Below are 20,036 nucleotides of genomic sequence, written 5' to 3'. Positions count from 1 at the left end.
CTCTATATCCCATACCCTAACAAATTGGTATCAGATTCCTCCGTTCCTCGACCGTCGCGTCCATGGCATCCCCTGTCGATGCGCAGCTCACACAGGCGCTGGAACAACAGACCAGCGCCATTCTCACGGAGCTCGACAAACGGTTCACGGCGATCGACTCCAAGTGGGAACTCCGCGTCGGCGCGCTGGAGTCCCAGGCGGCTGACTTCGCTCGCCACTCCGACGAATTTGCCTCCGCCATCCGTGCGGACGTCGAAGCTCACCTCTCGGCGGCCGATGCGGATCTCACCGATCGGGTCCGCTACTGGGAGGCCACTACCGGAGCGCGCGTCACCTCCCTCGAGTCCGCCCTGCACGGATTCGAAGCTTGGCGCCCCCGGATGGAATCCTCCGTCGAAGCCCTCCAATCCACCATGGATTCAGTTCGCGCCGAGCTGTCCAAAGTGGAGATACAGTGGTCACATGGGGCGCGCGTCGAGGGCTTCTCCAAGCCCGGCATCCTCGGCGCGCGCGGATCGGCGCCGGTGGGCTCCTCTGCCGCCGTCGACCACGCTGACGGCTCACGTTTTGGGGCCCGCTTCGTTTCTTCTCACCGGGAATGTGGATTTGGGCCCCCTGTGGCCGATCTCCACTACCCGGTCAAGGGTACGTGGTCACCTAACGCCCCTGCTTCGTTTGAGTTTCCAGTTCATCATGATGTTAATTCTGGAGAGCTAGATCGTCGGGGGGAACTGAGTAGAGGATTGTGTGGTCTTCCTAAGATCAATTTCCCTGTGTTCGATGGCAGTAATCCCAAACTTTGGCAAAAACAGTGCGAAGATTATTTTGACATGTACGCTACCGAGGAGTTCGTTTGGATTAAAGCCGCAACTATGCATTTCCATGGCGTAGCTGCGCGCTGGCTCCAATCCATCGAACCTCGCCTGCCCTCGCTCTCTTGGTGACAGTTCTGTCAGTTCGTCCATGACCGATTTGGTCGTCAACAACATGAGCTAGTTATCCAAAAATTATTCCACATCAAACAGACCTCTACTGTCCAGGATTACATTGATCACTTTTGCGAGTTAGTGGATTTACTTGTCACCTATGAACACACAACAGACCCATTGTATTACACTATGAGATTTATTGATGGCTTGCGTGCTGATATCAAGTCTGTCATTCTTGTACAACGTCCTGGCGACCTCGATACTGCCTGCTCTCTGGCCTTGTTGCAGGAAGCTGCGGAGTCTTCTCGTCGGCCGGAGTTGGTTCGGGGTGAACATTCTTTGTTTTCTCGGCCGCTGCTGAGAGCCGCTCCCACGTCGTCCTACCGTGGGGAGCAGCCTCGTGGCGGCGGGGGCGATTATACCAAGACCATCACGACGGTGCCTACAACTGTTGATTCTAAAGTGGCATCTCTTCCTGCGTACAGGCGTGCTTAGGGTCTCTGTCAATACTGCGCAGAGAAATGGAACAAGGGTCATAAATGTGCAGATACAATGCAGTTGCATGCTGTCCAAGAATTGTGGGAGATGTTGTCCACTGATCAGCCAGAATCTGAAGGCGAGTTTGAGGATTCTGTTGAACAATTTCTGATCTTACTGTCTACAGAAGCTGCCTCGGTCAATCGCCAATCTAAATCATTCAGACTTCGGGGTGTCATGCAAGGGGTTGACATGCTCATGTTGATCGACTACGGTAGTACTCATAGCTTCTTGAATTCTGCCCATACTAATAAGTTGTCTGGCATCACTCCTATGGATACACCTTTGTGTGTCAGAGTTGCAAATGGTACTGTGTTGCAGTGTTCTGTGGAACTTCCTCAGGCTTCTTGGTCAGTGCAGGATCTCAATTTCTGTACCACATTCAAGGTGCTTCCTCTACCCTTCTATGATGCAATATTGGGTATGGATTGGCTCGAACAGTTGAGCCCCATGACCGTGGACTGGAAACACAAATGGTTGTCTATCCCATATGCAGGCAGCACAGTAATTTTGCAGGGTTGTACTCCTCTGGTGCCGGTCGGTACAGTGTTGGAAATTCACCATTTGCCTACTGCTTCGACCACTCCTGCTCAGTTGTATTCGGTCGAAGACCTGCAATTACCAGACTCGGTGATGCGTCTACTTCGCAGCTTTCACGATGTGTTCCAGCCACCGTCGACCCTGCCTCCGGCTCGCTCATGTGATCATGCTATCCCATTATTTGAAGGCGCTCGACCAATCAACATCAGACCCTATCGGTTTTCACCAGCAATGAAAGACGAGATTGAATCTCAGGTGGCTGAAATGTTGTAGAGTGGGTTGATTCAGCATAGTGACAGTGCATTCTCCTCCCCAGTGTTGCTGGTCAAAAAGAAGGATAATTCCTGGCGTTTCTGCGTGGATTACAGACACTTAAACGCCCTTACAGTTAAATCCAAGTACCCTGTACCCATCATCGATGAGTTACTTGATGAGTTGTTTGGTGCCTCCTGGTTCTCCATATTGGATCTCAGAGCGGGATTCCACCAGATTTTACTCAAAGCAGGAGAGTCCCACAAGACTGCCTTCCAGACACACACAGACCACTATGAGTTCCGGGTTATGGCATTTGGTCTCACCGATGCACCGGGAACATTTCAGAAGGCTATGAACCACACTCTAGCACCTCTACTTCATAAGTGTGCTCTTGTCTTCTTCGATGACATTCTAGTGTACAGTGCATCTCTGGATGATCATACCCGTCATCTGAAGCTTGTCCTCGAATTATTGGCTCGAGATCAGTGGAAGGTCAAGCTATCTAAGTGCTCTTTTGCAAAACAGCAAGTGTCTTATCTCAGCCATATTATTGATGCACAGGGTGTCTCCACCGATCCAGTGAAGATCTAAGCTATTGCTGAGTGGCCAACGCCGAATGGTATTCGAGATTTACGCAGTTTTTTGGGGCTCGCTGGGTACTACCGGAAATTTATCAGAAATTTCGGGGTCATTTGTCAACCGCTTACAACATTACTCAAGGAAGGGAGCCTATTTATTTGGACTAGTGAGCATGATATTGCTTTCAATACATTGAAAAGGGCCCTAGTATCTGCTCCTGTCCTTGCATTACCAGATTTCACTACCACTTTTCTCGTGGAGACTGACGCCAGTGCACTCGGAGTCAGTGCAGTTCTTGTGCAAAAAGGTCACCCCCTGGCATTTCTTAGCAAGGCACTTGGTCCAAAGTCGAGAGGGTTATCAACTTACGAGAAGGAGTACTTAGCTGTAATCCTAGTTGTCCACCAGTGGCGGCCATACCTCCAACATCATGAGTTTATTATCCTCACAGATCACAAAAGCCTAACCCAACTCAACGAGCAGCTCCTTCATACATCGTGGCAACATAAAGTTTTTACCAAGTTACTTGGTCTGCAATACAAAGTTCAATACCGTCCTGGCTCTGAAAATCGGGTTGCCGACGCCTTGTCTCGTTGTGTGCCTGCTGACCTTCATGCGCTGTCCACGGTGGTACCTCAATGGTTGTTGGATGTCCAGGCGAGCTATGCTCATGACGCCGAGGCTCAGTCTCTCCTGTCCCACCTATCAGTTGACCCTGCTGCTGTCCCACACTTCACTCTGAACGCTGGGTTGCTCCGGTATAAGGATCGCATATGGCTTGGGGCGGATGAACCATTGCAGAGCAAGATTGTCTCAGCTCTCCACTGCTCCGCAATTGGCGGTCACTCCGGCGTTCCAGCTACCTACAGCCGTGTCAAGAGTCTCTTTGCGTGGACACGGATGAAGCAATACGTAAAGACATTCGTGCAACAATGTCAAGTGTGCTTGCAGGCTAAGCCAGACAGATCAGCCTACCCCAGGAAAGTTACAACCACTTGAAGTTCCACTCTCTGCTTCGCACACAGTATCCTTGGATTTTGTCGAAGGCCTCCCTCGTTCCGGCTCCGCTGATTGCATTTTAGTGGTGGTCGATAAGTTCACTAAGTTTGCTCATTTCATTCCACTGTCTCACCCATATACTGCTCTGACCGTGGCTCAACTATTTATTTCTCAAGTCTATCGCCTGCATGGTTTTCTAGTGGCTGTAATTTCTGACCGGGACCCAGTTTTTACCAGCCAGTTTTGGCAACATTTCTTCAAGCTAGCGGGTGCCGAGCTGCGCATGAGTTCGTCCTACCACCCCCAATCCGACGGTCAAACAGAGCGAGTTAATCAATGCCTCGAGACGTTCCTCCGCTGTTTTGTTAATGTCTACCCAAAGAAGTGGTCCTCTTGGCTTCCAACGGCAGAATTCTGGTATAATACCAGTTTCCATTCGGCTTTGGGGCGTTCTCCTTTTGAAGTACTCTACGGTCGCAAGCCCCGTTCTCTAGGCATTTATGTTGATGACGCTGCCCCCGCTTCATTGTCTGATTGGCTCTAGGAGCGATCTCACATGCAGGATCTCATCCATCAGCGCCTGGTTCGGTCGCAGCAACGGATGAAACGTCAGGCCGATAAAAACAGGTCTGAGCGCTTGTTTGCTATCGGCGACTGGGTATATTTGAAGCTCCAGCCCTATGTGCAGTCGTCTGTGTTGCCGCGTGCTCACCACAAGTTAAGTTTCAAGTATTTTGGACCTTACCGAATCACTGCTACAGTCCGAAAGGTTGCGTATCGCCTGGCATTACGTGCAGCAAGCAAGATTCACCCAGTTGTGCATGTCTCCCAGCTCAAGTTGGCCGCAGGATACAAGGGCCCTGTTCCGGCCACGTTACCCACTGACTTACCGGATTTTGCTATTCCTATCCAGGTGCTTCAGACCAGAGGTATTACCAAAGGAAGCCGCTTTGTGCAGCAAGTTCTTGTGGAATGGTCCGGCTTACCTCGCGACCTGGCTACATGGGAGGACCTAGAAGCTCTACGCCAATGCTTCCCTTATGCCCCTGCTTGGGGTCAAGCAGGCCTCCAAGGGGGAGGGAATGTTACAGCCCATCTACCACCAGCGGATACACCATGGAGGCCGCCCCTTCGTCGCGAGCCTGGAAGAAGAGAGCGTCGTGCCAACGTCCGACTGGCGGGCCCAGAGTGGAAGTGACCTGTGCGTGACTGTCGTGTGGGGTTGCGTTCCCGTGGTGTGTGCCTCAGGCTGTCTGTAATAAGTAGTAAACTCTGCCTTGAGCGAGGTGGGAAATATCTGAACAATAGAAAACTCTGAAGAGAGCTCCCTGTTCTCTCCTATCTCTGTATCCTACCTCTGCCTTCTCCTACCTCTATATCCCATACCCTAACACTCATCGTTGCGCTAATAATGTTATTTGATGATAGACAGGTGAGCAAGTAGAAATTTACCCTGGAGTGATTTTAACGGGGATTGAATAGAGCTCTCGATAGCAGGTTTATTACCGCCCAACTTATACTACACTAACACAATGCTCCAGCGTTACGACCAACGAATCAACCATATTTGATCCACACAAAAAAATAAAGTTAAATATAAAGTGGTTTGAGATACTACACTATAGATGTTGCACTTTAACTTAGCCAAAAGTCTGATATATGTATTGAGTTAGAAAAGATACATGCTCCTTTTTATAGCCTAGGTGCGGTCTAGTCTCCCTACATATACAAGCTCGATATGATTGGTTTGATGCACTGGGGTTCGGATTAGGCCCGCACGATGCAGATCCACTGTTTCGGTCGGACTCTAGCGGTGCGGGAAAAATCTACGGAGATTTCTCTGGAGCCTGGCCGCAACACGGACGCTTGTGTCATTTCTGTCTCTTAGACCGTCGCCAGCAGCTCTCCGCTGCGGATGCGTTGTTCGCGCAATATCGTCCGTGGAGCCCATTACTTTGCATGCGCAAAAATGTTGATCGTTCCAGCAGCTTGCGGACTTGAATGCGGATTCAATGCAAAACATCTCCCCGTAGCACACGTGTCGCAAAGATAGAATGGTTCACAGGATGAGAGATGGAGAGAGAACGCGCGAATTTTCGCAGCGTCTAGGCCGTTCGCTCATTTTCCGCATGCGCATGCGAGGACTGATGCAGTGTGAACAGTTACATTTTTTTTACTCAATTTGCGCATGCGCAGTCCACTCCGCAAGCTGCTGGCGACGGTCTTAACGTAGCAAAAAGCTGCAGCAACCAATCATATGACCCGTGCAGCCCGTACAGAAAGAAGCAAACAACCAAACATGTTTCAACAAGTACGACGACTAGTCCGTCTAATCGGCGTACAAGTGATGCTCTAATTCTCCCAAAACCTGTTTTTTTTCAGTTGCAAAAATCACAAAAATACGAAAATAGGTTGTCTAAAAAGCCTGGTCGGCCTATAGGGACGACGGACGAGAACGACAGGCGGCGATCGAGCGCGGGGTTGCGGGCGGGCGGGCGGTCGGTCGAAGGCTGAGTATAGGTGTACATTCGGTTAGACTTTAATTATGAGTTGTCTGATCGACTAATCTGATCTTACTCGTTCGAAAAAAACTTATCTCATTCGACCTTTATCAATGCAGTGGATAGATATAGACGCTAGTTTTTTTTATCTGTAACAATCCACGGACCGAATACGGGTCATGATTTTTACCCAAAAACCGGCCCAAACCAAAAAAACTCGACCCAAAGGCAAAAATACGACTCGACATGCCAAACAAGGAAGCACGGGCCAAACGACCCGACACGACACTAGACACGGATCAGGTACATGTCGTGCTAAACGACCCATGACTCGATCCGAACTCGACCTGACATGAGGTTTGAACAGGTCTATATTTGAGTCGTCAGATTCGACACAGTCTAAGTCCGAAAAGATTAGGCGCATATCCAGCTCTAGATAGAGTTTATAAGTTCAATCAATTATCTAGTGTTTATAACAAAAGTAAAATTACATCATCTCCTCTAATTGAAGGTTGCAAAAGAAACATCTAACTAGCATTAACTCCAACTTCAAATTCTTAAGTACACGAAAGGGATTAAGTATTCGGTCGAAGACCTGCAATTACCAGACTCGGTGATGCGTCTACTTCGCAGCTTTCACGATGTGTTCCAGCCACCGTCGACCCTGCCTCCGGCTCGCTCATGTGATCATGCTATCCCATTATTTGAAGGCGCTCGACCAATCAACATCAGACCCTATCGGTTTTCACCAGCAATGAAAGACGAGATTGAATCTCAGGTGGCTGAAATGTTGCAGAGTGGGTTGATTCAGCATAGTGACAGTGCATTCTCCTCCCCAGTGTTGCTGGTCAAAAAGAAGGATAATTCCTGGCGTTTCTGCGTGGATTACAGACACTTAAACGCCCTTACAGTTAAATCCAAGTACCCTGTACCCATCATCGATGAGTTACTTGATGAGTTGTTTGGTGCCTCCTGGTTCTCCATATTGGATCTCAGAGCGGGATTCCACCAGATTTTACTCAAAGCAGGAGAGTCCCACAAGACTGCCTTCCAGACACACACAGACCACTATGAGTTCCGGGTTATGGCATTTGGTCTCACCGATGCACCGGGAACATTTCAGAAGGCTATGAACCACACTCTAGCACCTCTACTTCATAAGTGTGCTCTTGTCTTCTTCGATGACATTCTAGTGTACAGTGCATCTCTGGATGATCATACCCGTCATCTGAAGCTTGTCCTCGAATTATTGGCTCGAGATCAGTGGAAGGTCAAGCTATCTAAGTGCTCTTTTGCAAAACAGCAAGTGTCTTATCTCAGCCATATTATTGATGCACAGGGTGTCTCCACCGATCCAGTGAAGATCTAAGCTATTGCTGAGTGGCCAACGCCGAATGGTATTCGAGATTTACGCAGTTTTTTGGGGCTCGCTGGGTACTACCGGAAATTTATCAGAAATTTCGGGGTCATTTGTCAACCGCTTACAACATTACTCAAGGAAGGGAGCCTATTTATTTGGACTAGTGAGCATGATATTGCTTTCAATACATTGAAAAGGGCCCTAGTATCTGCTCCTGTCCTTGCATTACCAGATTTCACTACCACTTTTCTCGTGGAGACTGACGCCAGTGCACTCGGAGTCGGTGCAGTTCTTGTGCAAAAAGGTCACCCCCTGGCATTTCTTAGCAAGGCACTTGGTCCAAAGTCGAGAGGGTTATCAACTTACGAGAAGGAGTACTTAGCTGTAATCCTAGTTGTCCACCAGTGGCGGCCATACCTCCAACATCATGAGTTTATTATCCTCACAGATCACAAAAGCCTAACCCAACTCAACGAGTAGCTCCTTCATACATCGTGGCAACATAAAGTTTTTACCAAGTTACTTGGTCTGCAATACAAAGTTCAATACCGTCCTGGCTCTGAAAATCGGGTTGCCGACGCCTTGTCTCGTTGTGTGCCTGCTGACCTTCATGCGCTGTCCACGGTGGTACCTCAATGGTTGTTGGATGTCCAGGCGAGCTATGCTCATGACGCCGAGGCTCAGTCTCTCCTGTCCCACCTATCAGTTGACCCTGCTGCTGTCCCACACTTCACTCTGAACGCTGGGTTGCTCCGGTATAAGGATCGCATATGGCTTGGGGCGGATGAACCATTGCAGAGCAAGATTGTCTCAGCTCTCCACTGCTCCGCAATTGGCGGTCACTCCGGCGTTCCAGCTACCTACAGCCGTGTCAAGAGTCTCTTTGCGTGGACACGGATGAAGCAATACGTAAAGACATTCGTGCAACAATGTCAAGTGTGCTTGCAGGCTAAGCCAGACAGATCAGCCTACCCCAGGAAAGTTACAACCACTTGAAGTTCCACTCTCTGCTTCGCACACAGTATCCTTGGATTTTGTCGAAGGCCTCCCTCGTTCCGGCTCCGCTGATTGCATTTTAGTGGTGGTCGATAAGTTCACTAAGTTTGCTCATTTCATTCCACTGTCTCACCCATATACTGCTCTGACCGTGGCTCAACTATTTATTTCTCAAGTCTATCGCCTGCATGGTTTTCTAGTGGCTGTAATTTCTGACCGGGACCCAGTTTTTACCAGCCAGTTTTGGCAACATTTCTTCAAGCTAGCGGGTGCCGAGCTGCGCATGAGTTCGTCCTACCACCCCCAATCCGACGGTCAAACAGAGCGAGTTAATCAATGCCTCGAGACGTTCCTCCGCTGTTTTGTTAATGTCTGCCCAAAGAAGTGGTCCTCTTGGCTTCCAACGGCAGAATTCTGGTATAATACCAGTTTCCATTCGGCTTTGGGGCGTTCTCCTTTTGAAGTACTCTACGGTCGCAAGCCCCGTTCTCTAGGCATTTATGTTGATGACGCTGCCCCCGCTTCATTGTCTGATTGGCTCTAGGAGCGATCTCACATGCAGGATCTCATCCATCAGCGCCTGGTTCGGTCGCAACAACGGATGAAACGTCAGGCTGATAAAAACAGGTCTGAGCGCTTGTTTGCTATCGGCGACTGGGTATATTTGAAGCTCCAGCCCTATGTGCAGTCGTCTGTGTTGCCGCGTGCTCACCACAAGTTAAGTTTCAAGTATTTTGGACCTTACCGAATCACTGCTACAGTCCGCAAGGTTGCGTATCGCCTGGCATTACGTGCAGCAAGCAAGATTCACCCAGTTGTGCATGTCTCCCAGCTCAAGTTGGCCGCAGGATACAAGGGCCCTGTTCCGGCCACGTTACCCACTGACTTACCGGATTTTGCTATTCCTATCCAGGTGCTTCAGACCAGGGGTATTACCAAAGGAAGCCGCTTTGTGCAGCAAGTTCTTGTGGAATGGTCCGGCTTACCTCGCGACCTGGCTACATGGGAGGACCTAGAAGCTCTACGCCAATGCTTCCCTTATGCCCCTGCTTGGGGTCAAGCAGGCCTCCAAGGGGGAGGGAATGTTATAGCCCATCTACCACCAGCGGATACACCACGGAGGCCGCCCCTTCGTCGCGAGCCTGGAAGAAGAGAGCGTCGTGCCAACGTCCGACTGGCGGGCCCAGAGTGGAAGTGACCTGTGCGTGACTGTCGTGTGGGGTTGCGTTCCCGTGGTGTGTGCCTCAGGCTGTCTGTAATAAGTAGTAAACTCTGCCTTGAGCGAGGTGGGAAATATCTGAACAATAGAAAACTCTGAAGAGAGCTCCCTGTTCTCTCCTATATCTGTATCCTACCTCTGCCTTCTCCTACCTCTATATCCCATACCCTAACACTCATCGTTGCGCTAATAATGTTATTTGATGATAGACAGGTGAGCAAGTAGAAATTTACCCTGGAGTGATTTTAACGGGGATTGAATAGAGCTCTCGATAACAGGTTTATTACCGCCCAACTTATACTACACTAACACAATGCTCCAGCGTTACGACCAACGAATCAACCATATTTGATCCACACAAAAAAATAAAGTTAAATATAAAGTGGTTTGAGATACTACACTATAGATGTTGCACTTTAACTTAGCCAAAAGTCTGATATATGTATTGAGTTAGAAAAGATACATGCTCCTTTTTATAGCCTAGGTGCGGTCTAGTCTCCCTACATATACAAGCTCGATATGATTGGTTTGATGCACTGGGGTTCGGATTAGGCCCGCACGATGCAGATCCACTGTTTCGGTCGGACTCTAGCGGTGCGGGAAAAATCTACGGAGATTTCTCTGGAGCCTGGCCGCAACACGGACGCTTGTGTCATTTCTGTCTCTTAGACCGTCGCCAGCAGCTCTCCGCTGCGGATGCGTTGTTCGCGCAATATCGTCCGTGGAGCCCATTACTTTGCATGCGCAAAAATGTTGATCGTTCCAGCAGCTTGCGGACTTGAATGCGGATTCAATGCAAAACATCTCCCCGTAGCACACGTGTCGCAAAGATAGAATGGTTCACAGGATGAGAGATGGAGAGAGAACGCGCGAATTTTCGCAGCGTCTAGGCCATTCGCTCATTTTCCGCATGCGCATGCGAGGACTGATGCAGTGTGAACAGTTACATTTTTTTTACTCAATTTGCGCATGCGCAGTCCACTCCGCAAGCTGCTGGCGACGGTCTTAACGTAGCAAAAAGCTGCAGCAACCAATCATATGACCCGTGCAGCCCGTACAGAAAGAAGCAAACAACCAAACATGTTTCAACAAGTACGACGACTAGTCCGTCTAATCGGCGTACAAGTGATGCTCTAATTCTCCCAAAACCTGTTTTTTTCAGTTGCAAAAATCACAAAAATACGAAAATAGGTTGTCTAAAAAGCCTGGTCGGCCTATAGGGACGACGGACGAGAACGACAGGCGGCGATCGAGCGCGGGGTTGCGGGCGGGCGGGCGGTCGGTCGAAGGCTGAGTATAGGTGTACATTCGGTTAGACTTAGGGCCCGTTTGGCAAAGCTCCAACTCCTGCTTCTTTAGCTCTAGACCCTGATCCTCGTGAGGAGCTGATCCTCCTGATTCTCCTAGAAAATCAGAATTATTTTTAAAACCGTTTGACAAGTAAATTGATTCTTGTCTTCTGAGAGTTGATGGTCTGTGGCGATTGTCTATTTTACCCTTTGCAGTTCAACTTTGTTACAAACCAATAAATAGGATGCATATACGGAAAAAAATATGAAACAATAACATATAAAATATTTCCATCATAGTAGTGCATAAAATGGTCTCAAATGTTTAATCCATAAATTGGCTCGTTATGTTTTTGTCCAATGGCAATTGCGGGTAATTTCGATCAAACTTTAATAGAAGGTCCATATTTGGTTGGTTGAGGAGCTGTTTTAAGAGAGGGTGGAGCAGGTTTTTTTAGATCCCACCTTTCTTCACAAAAACGACTCCCGATCTTTCGACTCCACACGAGAATCAGTTTAAAAAAAATACCTGTTTGGCACGGCTCCTCCAGATCCTCGCTTAGAATCAGGAGCTGGAGCTGTGCCAAACGGGCCCTTAATTATGAGTTGTCTGATCGACTAATCTGATCTTACTCGTTCGAAAAAAACTTATCTCATTCGACCTTTATCAATGCAGTGGATAGATATAGACGCTAGTTTTTTTTATCTGTAACAATCCACGGACCGAATACGGGTCATGATTTTTACCCAAAAACCGGCCCAAACCAAAAAAAACTCGACCCAAAGGCAAAAATACGACTCGACATGCCAAACAAGGAAGCACGGGCCAAACGACCCGACACGACACTAGACACGGATCAGGTACATGTCGTGCTAAACGACCCATGACTCGATCCGAACTCGACCTGACATGAGGTTTGAACAGGTCTATATTTGAGTCGTCAGATTCGACACAGTCTAAGTCCGAAAAGATTAGGCGCATATCCAGCTCTAGATAGAGTTTATAAGTTCAATCAATTATCTAGTGTTTATAACAAAAGTAAAATTACATCATCTCCTCTAATTGAAGGTTGCAAAAGAAACATCTAACTAGCATTAACTCCAACTTCAAATTCTTAAGTACACGAAAGGGATTAAGTGTGGTTTCAATGAATATACGAGCATTTTCATGCCTATATATGAGTCGTTTCGTGCCTACCTTAAACGAGTCGTAATCGTGTTCGTCCATGGACCCCCAATCTCGATCCTAATCCGACCCGATGCATCATGCCGAATCCCCTATACTAAAATATATTGGATTGTGCCACGTTTGGACCGTGCCTTTTTCGTGCTTAGGATCGGTCCATTAGATCCGACCGAAATATACAACTATAGACAGGAGGAGTTGCGTGTGAGGAATCAGGAACAAGGGGTGGACGGTGGAGGCTTCCATGGAGTTAGATTGCTAAAAAAGAGTTAGAAAGTGTTTGGAAGCAAAGTATTTATGAATTTTTGAGGTAAAACCATGGTATCAAATAGTACCATAGTGTTTTTTTTGCTAAGAGGTGTTGTAAAAAATACTACAGTTATATCATGACATCTTAAAACCGTAGTATTTCAAAATCACGGTTTTTGGAATATTTTGCTTCTAAACACGTCCTTAAAGTATTTACATGGCTTCATCTCACTTTAATCTAGAGTTTAAAGTTGGAGTCATACGAGACACATTTTAGCACTTCTCTTTTTTTAGTTTTATCGCCTCATGATGATTTTATTTGCTCTCTCAGTCCTGAATAAAACTTTTTTGATTATTTAAAGTCAATTTGTTTCTAGTTTAATCAACTTTATTTAAAATATTAAAATTTGTGTCATCAAATTAGTATCGTTCGACTTATTACAGGTTATATTTTTTGTATTATACCTATTCGATATTATAAATATTCATATTTTTTATAATTCTAGTCTAATTTAAGATGAGTTTTTAGTCTGGATAGTTAATAGCTTAATAGTTTAATTAGTTAACATAGAAACCATCTCGTATCTTGTTTCTTTGTCACAGACTCGCAATATTCAGGGGTATTTTGAATATACTAAAACTAATAGTTATTTAGCTAAAAAATTACTAGTGAATTAGCTAGCTAATAAATATCTACCTAGCTATTATCTAATTTGTTAAAAATATTTAATAGTTAAACTATTAGTTAGTCTGTTTAGATATGTACAACTAATTTTAGTAACTAATTATTAGTTATAATGCAACCCTTATGTACAAAGTTTGCAGTTAATTTCCGGTCGGACCGGGCTGTGGAATACTCACGTACCGGGGTCAGTCAGTCCAAGACCGTAGCTATCAGCCCATGACCAGCCCAGCCCCAGACCAGAGCAAAATCGAACCAGTGCTTTTACGATTCGTGCGTGACCATCCGGCGGCCCTGATCGCCCTACCGGCTCGTCTCCTTCCCTGTGACCCTGTCCCATAAATTCGACGCGCCGACGCGTCGATTCATCGCCTCCCCCAAGCCGAGCCCCCCACACCTGACAGAAAAGCGCCACTAAAACCCTAGCCATCCGCCATGTCCACCTCCCCAGCCGCCTCATCCTCCGCTCCGACCGCCTTCGCCGCCTCTGCGGTTACGATGGCTGCCGAGGCCGCCGACGGGCCGGTGCTCAGCGTAGTATCGAAGCGTCTCCGCGCGCTGCGGAAGAAGTACAATCGCATCACGCAGATGGAGGAGTCGCTCGCCGCCGGCAAGTCGCTCAACCGAGAGCAGGAGGAGGTTCTCCGCTCCAAGCCCGTCGTCGCTGCTCTGATCGACGAGCTCGAGCGCCTCCGCCCCCCGCTCGCATCAGCTCTCGCGGAGGAGCTCTCCTCCCGCTCTGCCCCCGCCCCCGCCGCCACCGCTTCCTCCTCCGACTCAGATTCGTCAGTCCAGGACCTCCTCGCGCTCGTCTACTTTGGCTCCCTCTTCGATGTCAAGCAACAAAGCGACTTCGTCTCTTTGGTATACACGCGCGAGCTCGAGCGGAGCAGCTGCCTCACTTATGACTACGTCGGGGATGATCCGGAAGACAGTCTCGTGGAGACCGATCTGAACGCCGTTTCTGCCCTTGCCACCCTCGCGGCGTCGCGCCCTCCTGCTGCAGCTGGAGTCTCTCACCGTGATGCCCTCCAGGCTTGTGCCCATCACGCCCGCCTCTGGCTCAGCCGTGCGGATGAACCCATCCACCCTGACTCCACCATCACATGTGGGTATTTCTACCGGTCGTGCGTTTGATTTTATTTGAGATGGTATGTTAGTCTGACTGAGACTTAATCTGTATTTCTTTTTTGCTGTAGATGCTGGGGTGAGGGCAAAGCTGGATAGAATCATGGCATCGGGCTACTACACAGCTCAGCTAGAAATGAGGACACCAATGGATCTGGCTGCTGCAGTGGCAAACTTTGGAGCCGGAGGTGTGCAGGTGCAAGAGAGCATGGTTGTGTCGCCTCAGGCACTGGAAGCAGTCGAGGAGAGCCAGGATGTTGAAGAACACAAGGTGAAATCATACTTGTTCTTTCCTTTCGTTATACTTGTTATTTTGTTTTTGTCAATGTTTGGCTGGCATTGCTAAATGATTGATGTTCCATTAACCTTGTTTAGGTGTGAATCTATGAATGATCTAGTTAGCTATACAATTATTTCTCAGGCTGCTGTTGGTAGATCATCTGTTTTTAGTATGATGACTCTCCATACTCGAGATTAGTGATCTAAAGTAGATTCCATAGTATCTGGGTTTAAGTTATCAAAACATCACATGAAAATACTCTCAGTTCTAATTCTAAATTATAATATTTTTTAGCATTTCTAGATACATAGCTTTTACTTTGCACTTATATACTATGTCTAGGTACATACTAAAACCAATGTATCTTAAAAAACCAAAACGTCTTATAAGCATCTCTGTGCTCTCGACCAAATGATATGTTACTTTGATGTTTTGGAAATAGTAATGTGTTAAATGGAAAATTAGTTTGTTTGCTGTCTCGTTTGTTGTTTTTTCATGTGCCAAGTATGTAGACTGTAAGAAATGTTTTCAGAACCAAACTATATGTTAGTTTTAGAGTATTATAGGTCTGTATCTTGTGGCAGAACTAAGGCCAGATCTCTTGCTTTTTTTGGGAGTGTTCATTTCATTAATGGGGTGCCATGTCAGTGTTATTTGTTTCCTGTATCCTGGATCTTAGTGCTGAACTATACTTGTCAGTCTTTGATGTTGCTTTTTGTCTAGTTCTAGTGACAGGAAGCTAGTTCCTTTTACATTATATGTTGCCATGGAACAAAACATATCATTACTTGTTCTGTTTAATACAATGGTTTTATGCTTTTCAATGGCCTTGCTGATAACACTGGCTATTGTTGATTTTATCTTTTTACTCTTTTCTCCCCGTCCCAAAAATTGTCATTCTAGTATATTCATAAGTTATTCTATCTTAAGTTTGACCAAGAAGGTCTATTTATATTTTAGTAAATAAGCACGAACATATTCACCATGAATGGGCCTGTTAGGATCCCATGTGCTAAACTCTTGCAGTGTGCTAGCGTTTAGTCCTCTCAAATGGAGAGCTAAAGTTTAGCACACGGGTAGTATTTGGATGCAAGTGCTAAAGTTTAGCGCATGGATATAGAAAGACATCCATACCCCTAATTAATACGGGGCGGGGAGAGATACAGTGTGGTGAGGAGGGTAGGAGATGTCTTTTGACTCTTTTCCTCACCCTGGACCACTTTTAGCTTACTTTGGCATATCTTGGAGGAGCTGAACTGCTAATGTGTGCTAAAGTTTAGCACCTTTTAGCACTCCTGTCTGGATCTCCAAGTGTAAAAGTTTAGCTAAAAGTGTAGTGCTAAACTTTAGTTTGGTGTTCCCATGATGACATAGCTAAGCTATTTAATAAAGATCATATTTTTTTTTTGTTTTCATAGGCACCAGGGTTTCATACAATTAAAAACTTCGTGGTCCTAGAAGTCCTGAGAGCTAAAATAGAACTTCTTTCTCTGTTCAATCAAATTACAAAAAATGGTTCTCAGATCCCTCCTGTTCTTTTCCTGACATTCGTAGTCATGTCAACTCCCTTCACACCCATAATTACTGCATTAACAATATGTTTGACATATTGTGATCTCTAATATATGTTTATCCCCCTTTAGATAGCACCATCATTCAACCGAGACAGACAATTCCATAAAAAACAATAATCTGGTCGTATCTCGCTCATAGGATTATTGTTTTTTACAGTTTTTATTTCAATAAATTCATTGCCGCTAAATGGTTTATCTGGTAGCATAGTAGCTTGAGTGTAGCATAGCTTATAACATCTAGGCATCTAGCCAGACTGGATAGGGTGAATGGCAGCTAGATATACGTAGTGAAAAGTGATGATTAGTTAAGTCAATGTCTTGTTTCAGTTAGATCTTTTTGCCTGATTTGTTTGTCCATGAGAATTTGGTGTCTATTTTCTGTATCGTAGATTCACATGCATCTTAATCATGAACACATGGGTTTGTATTTGTGTAGGGCCTGGTAATAAACATAATGATTTTTTTGTTTTATGTTGTGTTTAGGTTGTTGTTGTATTTTAATGGAAAATGATCTAATTAGCCCTGCCTTTATATTTGCTAAGAATTTTATGATCTTTTTTTTGCCTGCGCCCATTCATCTTTGCAAACAATACACTTTGTTCCATTTTTCTTATGGGGCACATTTTCCTTCACTGGTTAGCCATTTAGATGATGATAATAAATATTGTCTGTTTGATTTCATCTTTATTTTTTTACTGATATATGTGTTCATTAACAGGACGAGAAGGAAGATTCTGAGGCTACAGAAATCTACAGTGAGCATCAGGCTCCTGTTGTTGACGCTGAACATGTGGTACTGCTTTTATGATAACTAATGTGTCTTGCTTGAATGTTTCCTCTTTGTGCTAACTACGTGGTTTCAGGATGATGAAGGCCTGGTGAACCCAGCTGATGAAGTTCCTTCAGCTGAGGCAGAGCAGGAGACACTTGACGATTATGTGGACGATCAGGAACAAAAAGACCAACAATTCACCCAGCGGCGCTCTTACCAGAACCAGCGTAGTGGCGGTGGTCGTGGTGGTGGCAGGAGGGGCTATCCTAATGGTCGTGGAGTGCGTGGGTACCAGAATGGCCGAGGTGGCGGGTACCAGAATGGCCGAGGTGGCGGTGGATACCAGAATGGCCGTGGCGGAGGCGGTGGGTACTACGAATCTGGATACTACCAGCCGAGGAACTACAACAACAGAGGCCGGGGTGGTCGCAACTCTTATTACAACAACCATGGTGGAGGTGCACAGGCAGGCGGCCATGGCCATCCTGGGAGGGTTGAGCTGGGTGCAAACGCCTAGCTCGAGCTGACTGTTTTGTTTGAGGAGCAGAGGTCGGGGGGAGCCATTTTGTTATTATAGAACTAACTGAGCCTGTTATTTCTTTTTTGCTACTCGCATATGGAAATGCTTTGGGGAAGTAGTTTCAGGTCGACTTTGTTCTTCTAAGTTACGTCTATTAATCGTGTTAATATGCCCTTATTTCTTAATTATTATACTCTGCTGGAGGCGTCGATGTCGTCACCAGATTGTCGTTATCTGCTATGTTCTATCGGACCTTCGCAGCATTTAACGGTGACTGTTGGCCCGTTGCTTGTCCTCGAAGTTTTCTGTTGCGACGTTCACCAATCCCAACCGCTAGCTGGTTCCGTAGACGGATGTTTGATGGGATTGTCGTACTGTTGTGTGCACTGCATCTAATCTGTCCGTTGTCTTATTAATTGGGAAATTTGGATCCATACCATTAAAAGATCACCACTTTGGATTCATACCATTACTATCTCACTTACATGTGGGTCCACATTAGTCAATGACATGTGGGGTCCATGGTATATATCTAAAGTTTGGATCTTTTAATGGTATAGATCCAATTGTTCTTTATTAATTTGATTTGACGTAGAACTGATTGTCTCTAGTAAACTGTGTAAAATAGGGATGTGGAAATCTAGTAAAGTGTGTAAAATAGGGGATGTGGAAATATAGGTGATACTGTTTGTAGAGAGAAGTTTAAAATAAGGGATACAGATTAATGACGCTTGTGCCGAGGTCAGCTGCAACGGCTTGTGCTGAGGCTATGTTCACGAAGCAATTATGACTTTTTCCTTTTGGCTTGCGCGTGGTCGTGTCAATACATTACTCGGTTACTCCTGCTTGTCTGTCTGCCTAGTGTTTTGGTAGGATTTAAGCAGACAGCTGACCTAGAGAAGCCAAACAACCCATTAACAGCAGGATCTGGCGATCCAGCATGACACGGACATGACAGTGGTTGATTATTCCAGCGCTCTAGCTGACCATCTTTTTACCCATCTATTCGTTGCAGATACGGGTGACAATGGACTCTAAATTTTAGATTATATTTTATAAGATAAATTTTAGATTATTTACAGAAAACTCCATAGTCATTGCATATAATAAGTTGATATTTTGTTGATAGAAAAAATATATATTGAGCAATTATTATTAAGTCTATCTTCCCGTATTCTCTTGTCTAACCATATGTTACAGAATCTATGCTACAGTCAGTTATTAGCCGGCTAATAATTAGTAGCTCGCCTTTTTTTTCTCATTCTTCACTCCTCTTTCCTTCCATTTAGCAAAAATATGATATGACAAACCGTTCAATTCATTTACAGCATCCCATTTATACTTGCTCAGTTGCTCTTAGTGGGTGCTATACCATACCACCTCTTGAGTAGGACAACCTCGTTTTACTGGTCCTTTTGCTTTCATTTGATGATGACGCCCGAAAGGAGGCTACTACTAGGTACTGCAAGACAGAGGACAGGGTAATTTTGTCTGGCTCGCTTTCGCATCAGAGGGCGCAGAATCGTGGGCGCGGGGTTGCGGAGCCCATGATTAGCCGCTGCACGTCGCTTCATGCCGCAATCATGTTGGATCCCAGCCCTTTTGTGCTCTCGTTTGACCACGTCCTTCCACTGCTTGTCATCTCGTTTATCAGTGCTAAGGCTCGGTCGCCTTTCGTTGAAGAGGACCATTTCAGAAAGGGTCACAGCTAGCGCATGGGGTCCTACCTCTCGCACGGTGCCTTTAGCTCTTTGCTTTCGCTGTCGACATCCTTAGTCCAGCTACCATCACTAGCAACGCTCTTGTGGCCCTTTGAACGAACAGTATGCGCTCAAAGAATGGCAATAGAAATTTCTCTTTCCGAAAATAGCTTCTTATCCTCGTTCTCGCGACGAAAAATTTACTGGCGGGAATCTCTACGAACACTTACGGTGGACATCTCTTCCCATCCCCACTTAAATTATATATGGAACATACATTATTTTTTATTAATACAAAACATTGTCACTTATACATATCGTCAGATGTAAATAATCATTATGTGTACATCAAAAGGAATATATTTATATAATAATTGATCTCTTAACAAGTTAATTATTTAATTTTATTGATAACTATTACATGAAAACATCATCACATAAAAGTTTAACGGGTCCCGCGGGAAACGGAGATGGTAAATCGGAGATGAGGGCCATAATGAAAGAATTCCTCGCTGGAGAATCAGGGATGAGGGCTCCATTGTCATTTCTATACTTGTATCTATCTATACCACTGTATAATTCATCAGTTTAAAATTTTATGAAACACACCAAACCAAATCACCTAGACTTAATATACCGTCAAAATCAAAGTTTCAGGTCACTAGATAACTCTCTCCGTTTTCACAAATTCAATGGACAATTTTATTTGTATTGTCTCTCGTCCCTCCTTACCTCCCTTCT

At 45.9% G+C, this 20,036-nt stretch overlaps 1 protein-coding gene across 1 annotated transcript; it reads left to right on the top strand.

Annotated features, from left to right (window-relative positions):
• The first annotated feature begins 13,711 nt into the window (after positions 1-13,711).
• Positions 13,712-17,827, top strand: LOC100382297 (uncharacterized). Its single transcript, NM_001175046.1, has 4 exons — positions 13,712-14,429; positions 14,521-14,720; positions 17,022-17,096; positions 17,167-17,827. Exons 1-4 carry the CDS (start codon positions 13,757-13,759, stop codon positions 17,590-17,592), a joined length of 1,374 nt encoding a protein of 457 aa, NP_001168517.1. The 5' UTR covers positions 13,712-13,756; the 3' UTR covers positions 17,593-17,827.
• Positions 17,828-20,036: the final 2,209 nt, after the last annotated feature.

This window comes from Zea mays, chromosome 5, assembly GCF_902167145.1.
Source record: "Zea mays cultivar B73 chromosome 5, Zm-B73-REFERENCE-NAM-5.0, whole genome shotgun sequence".
Lineage (NCBI taxonomy): Eukaryota > Viridiplantae > Streptophyta > Magnoliopsida > Poales > Poaceae > Zea > Zea mays.
This window is presented reverse-complemented; position numbering and strand designations above follow the sequence as displayed.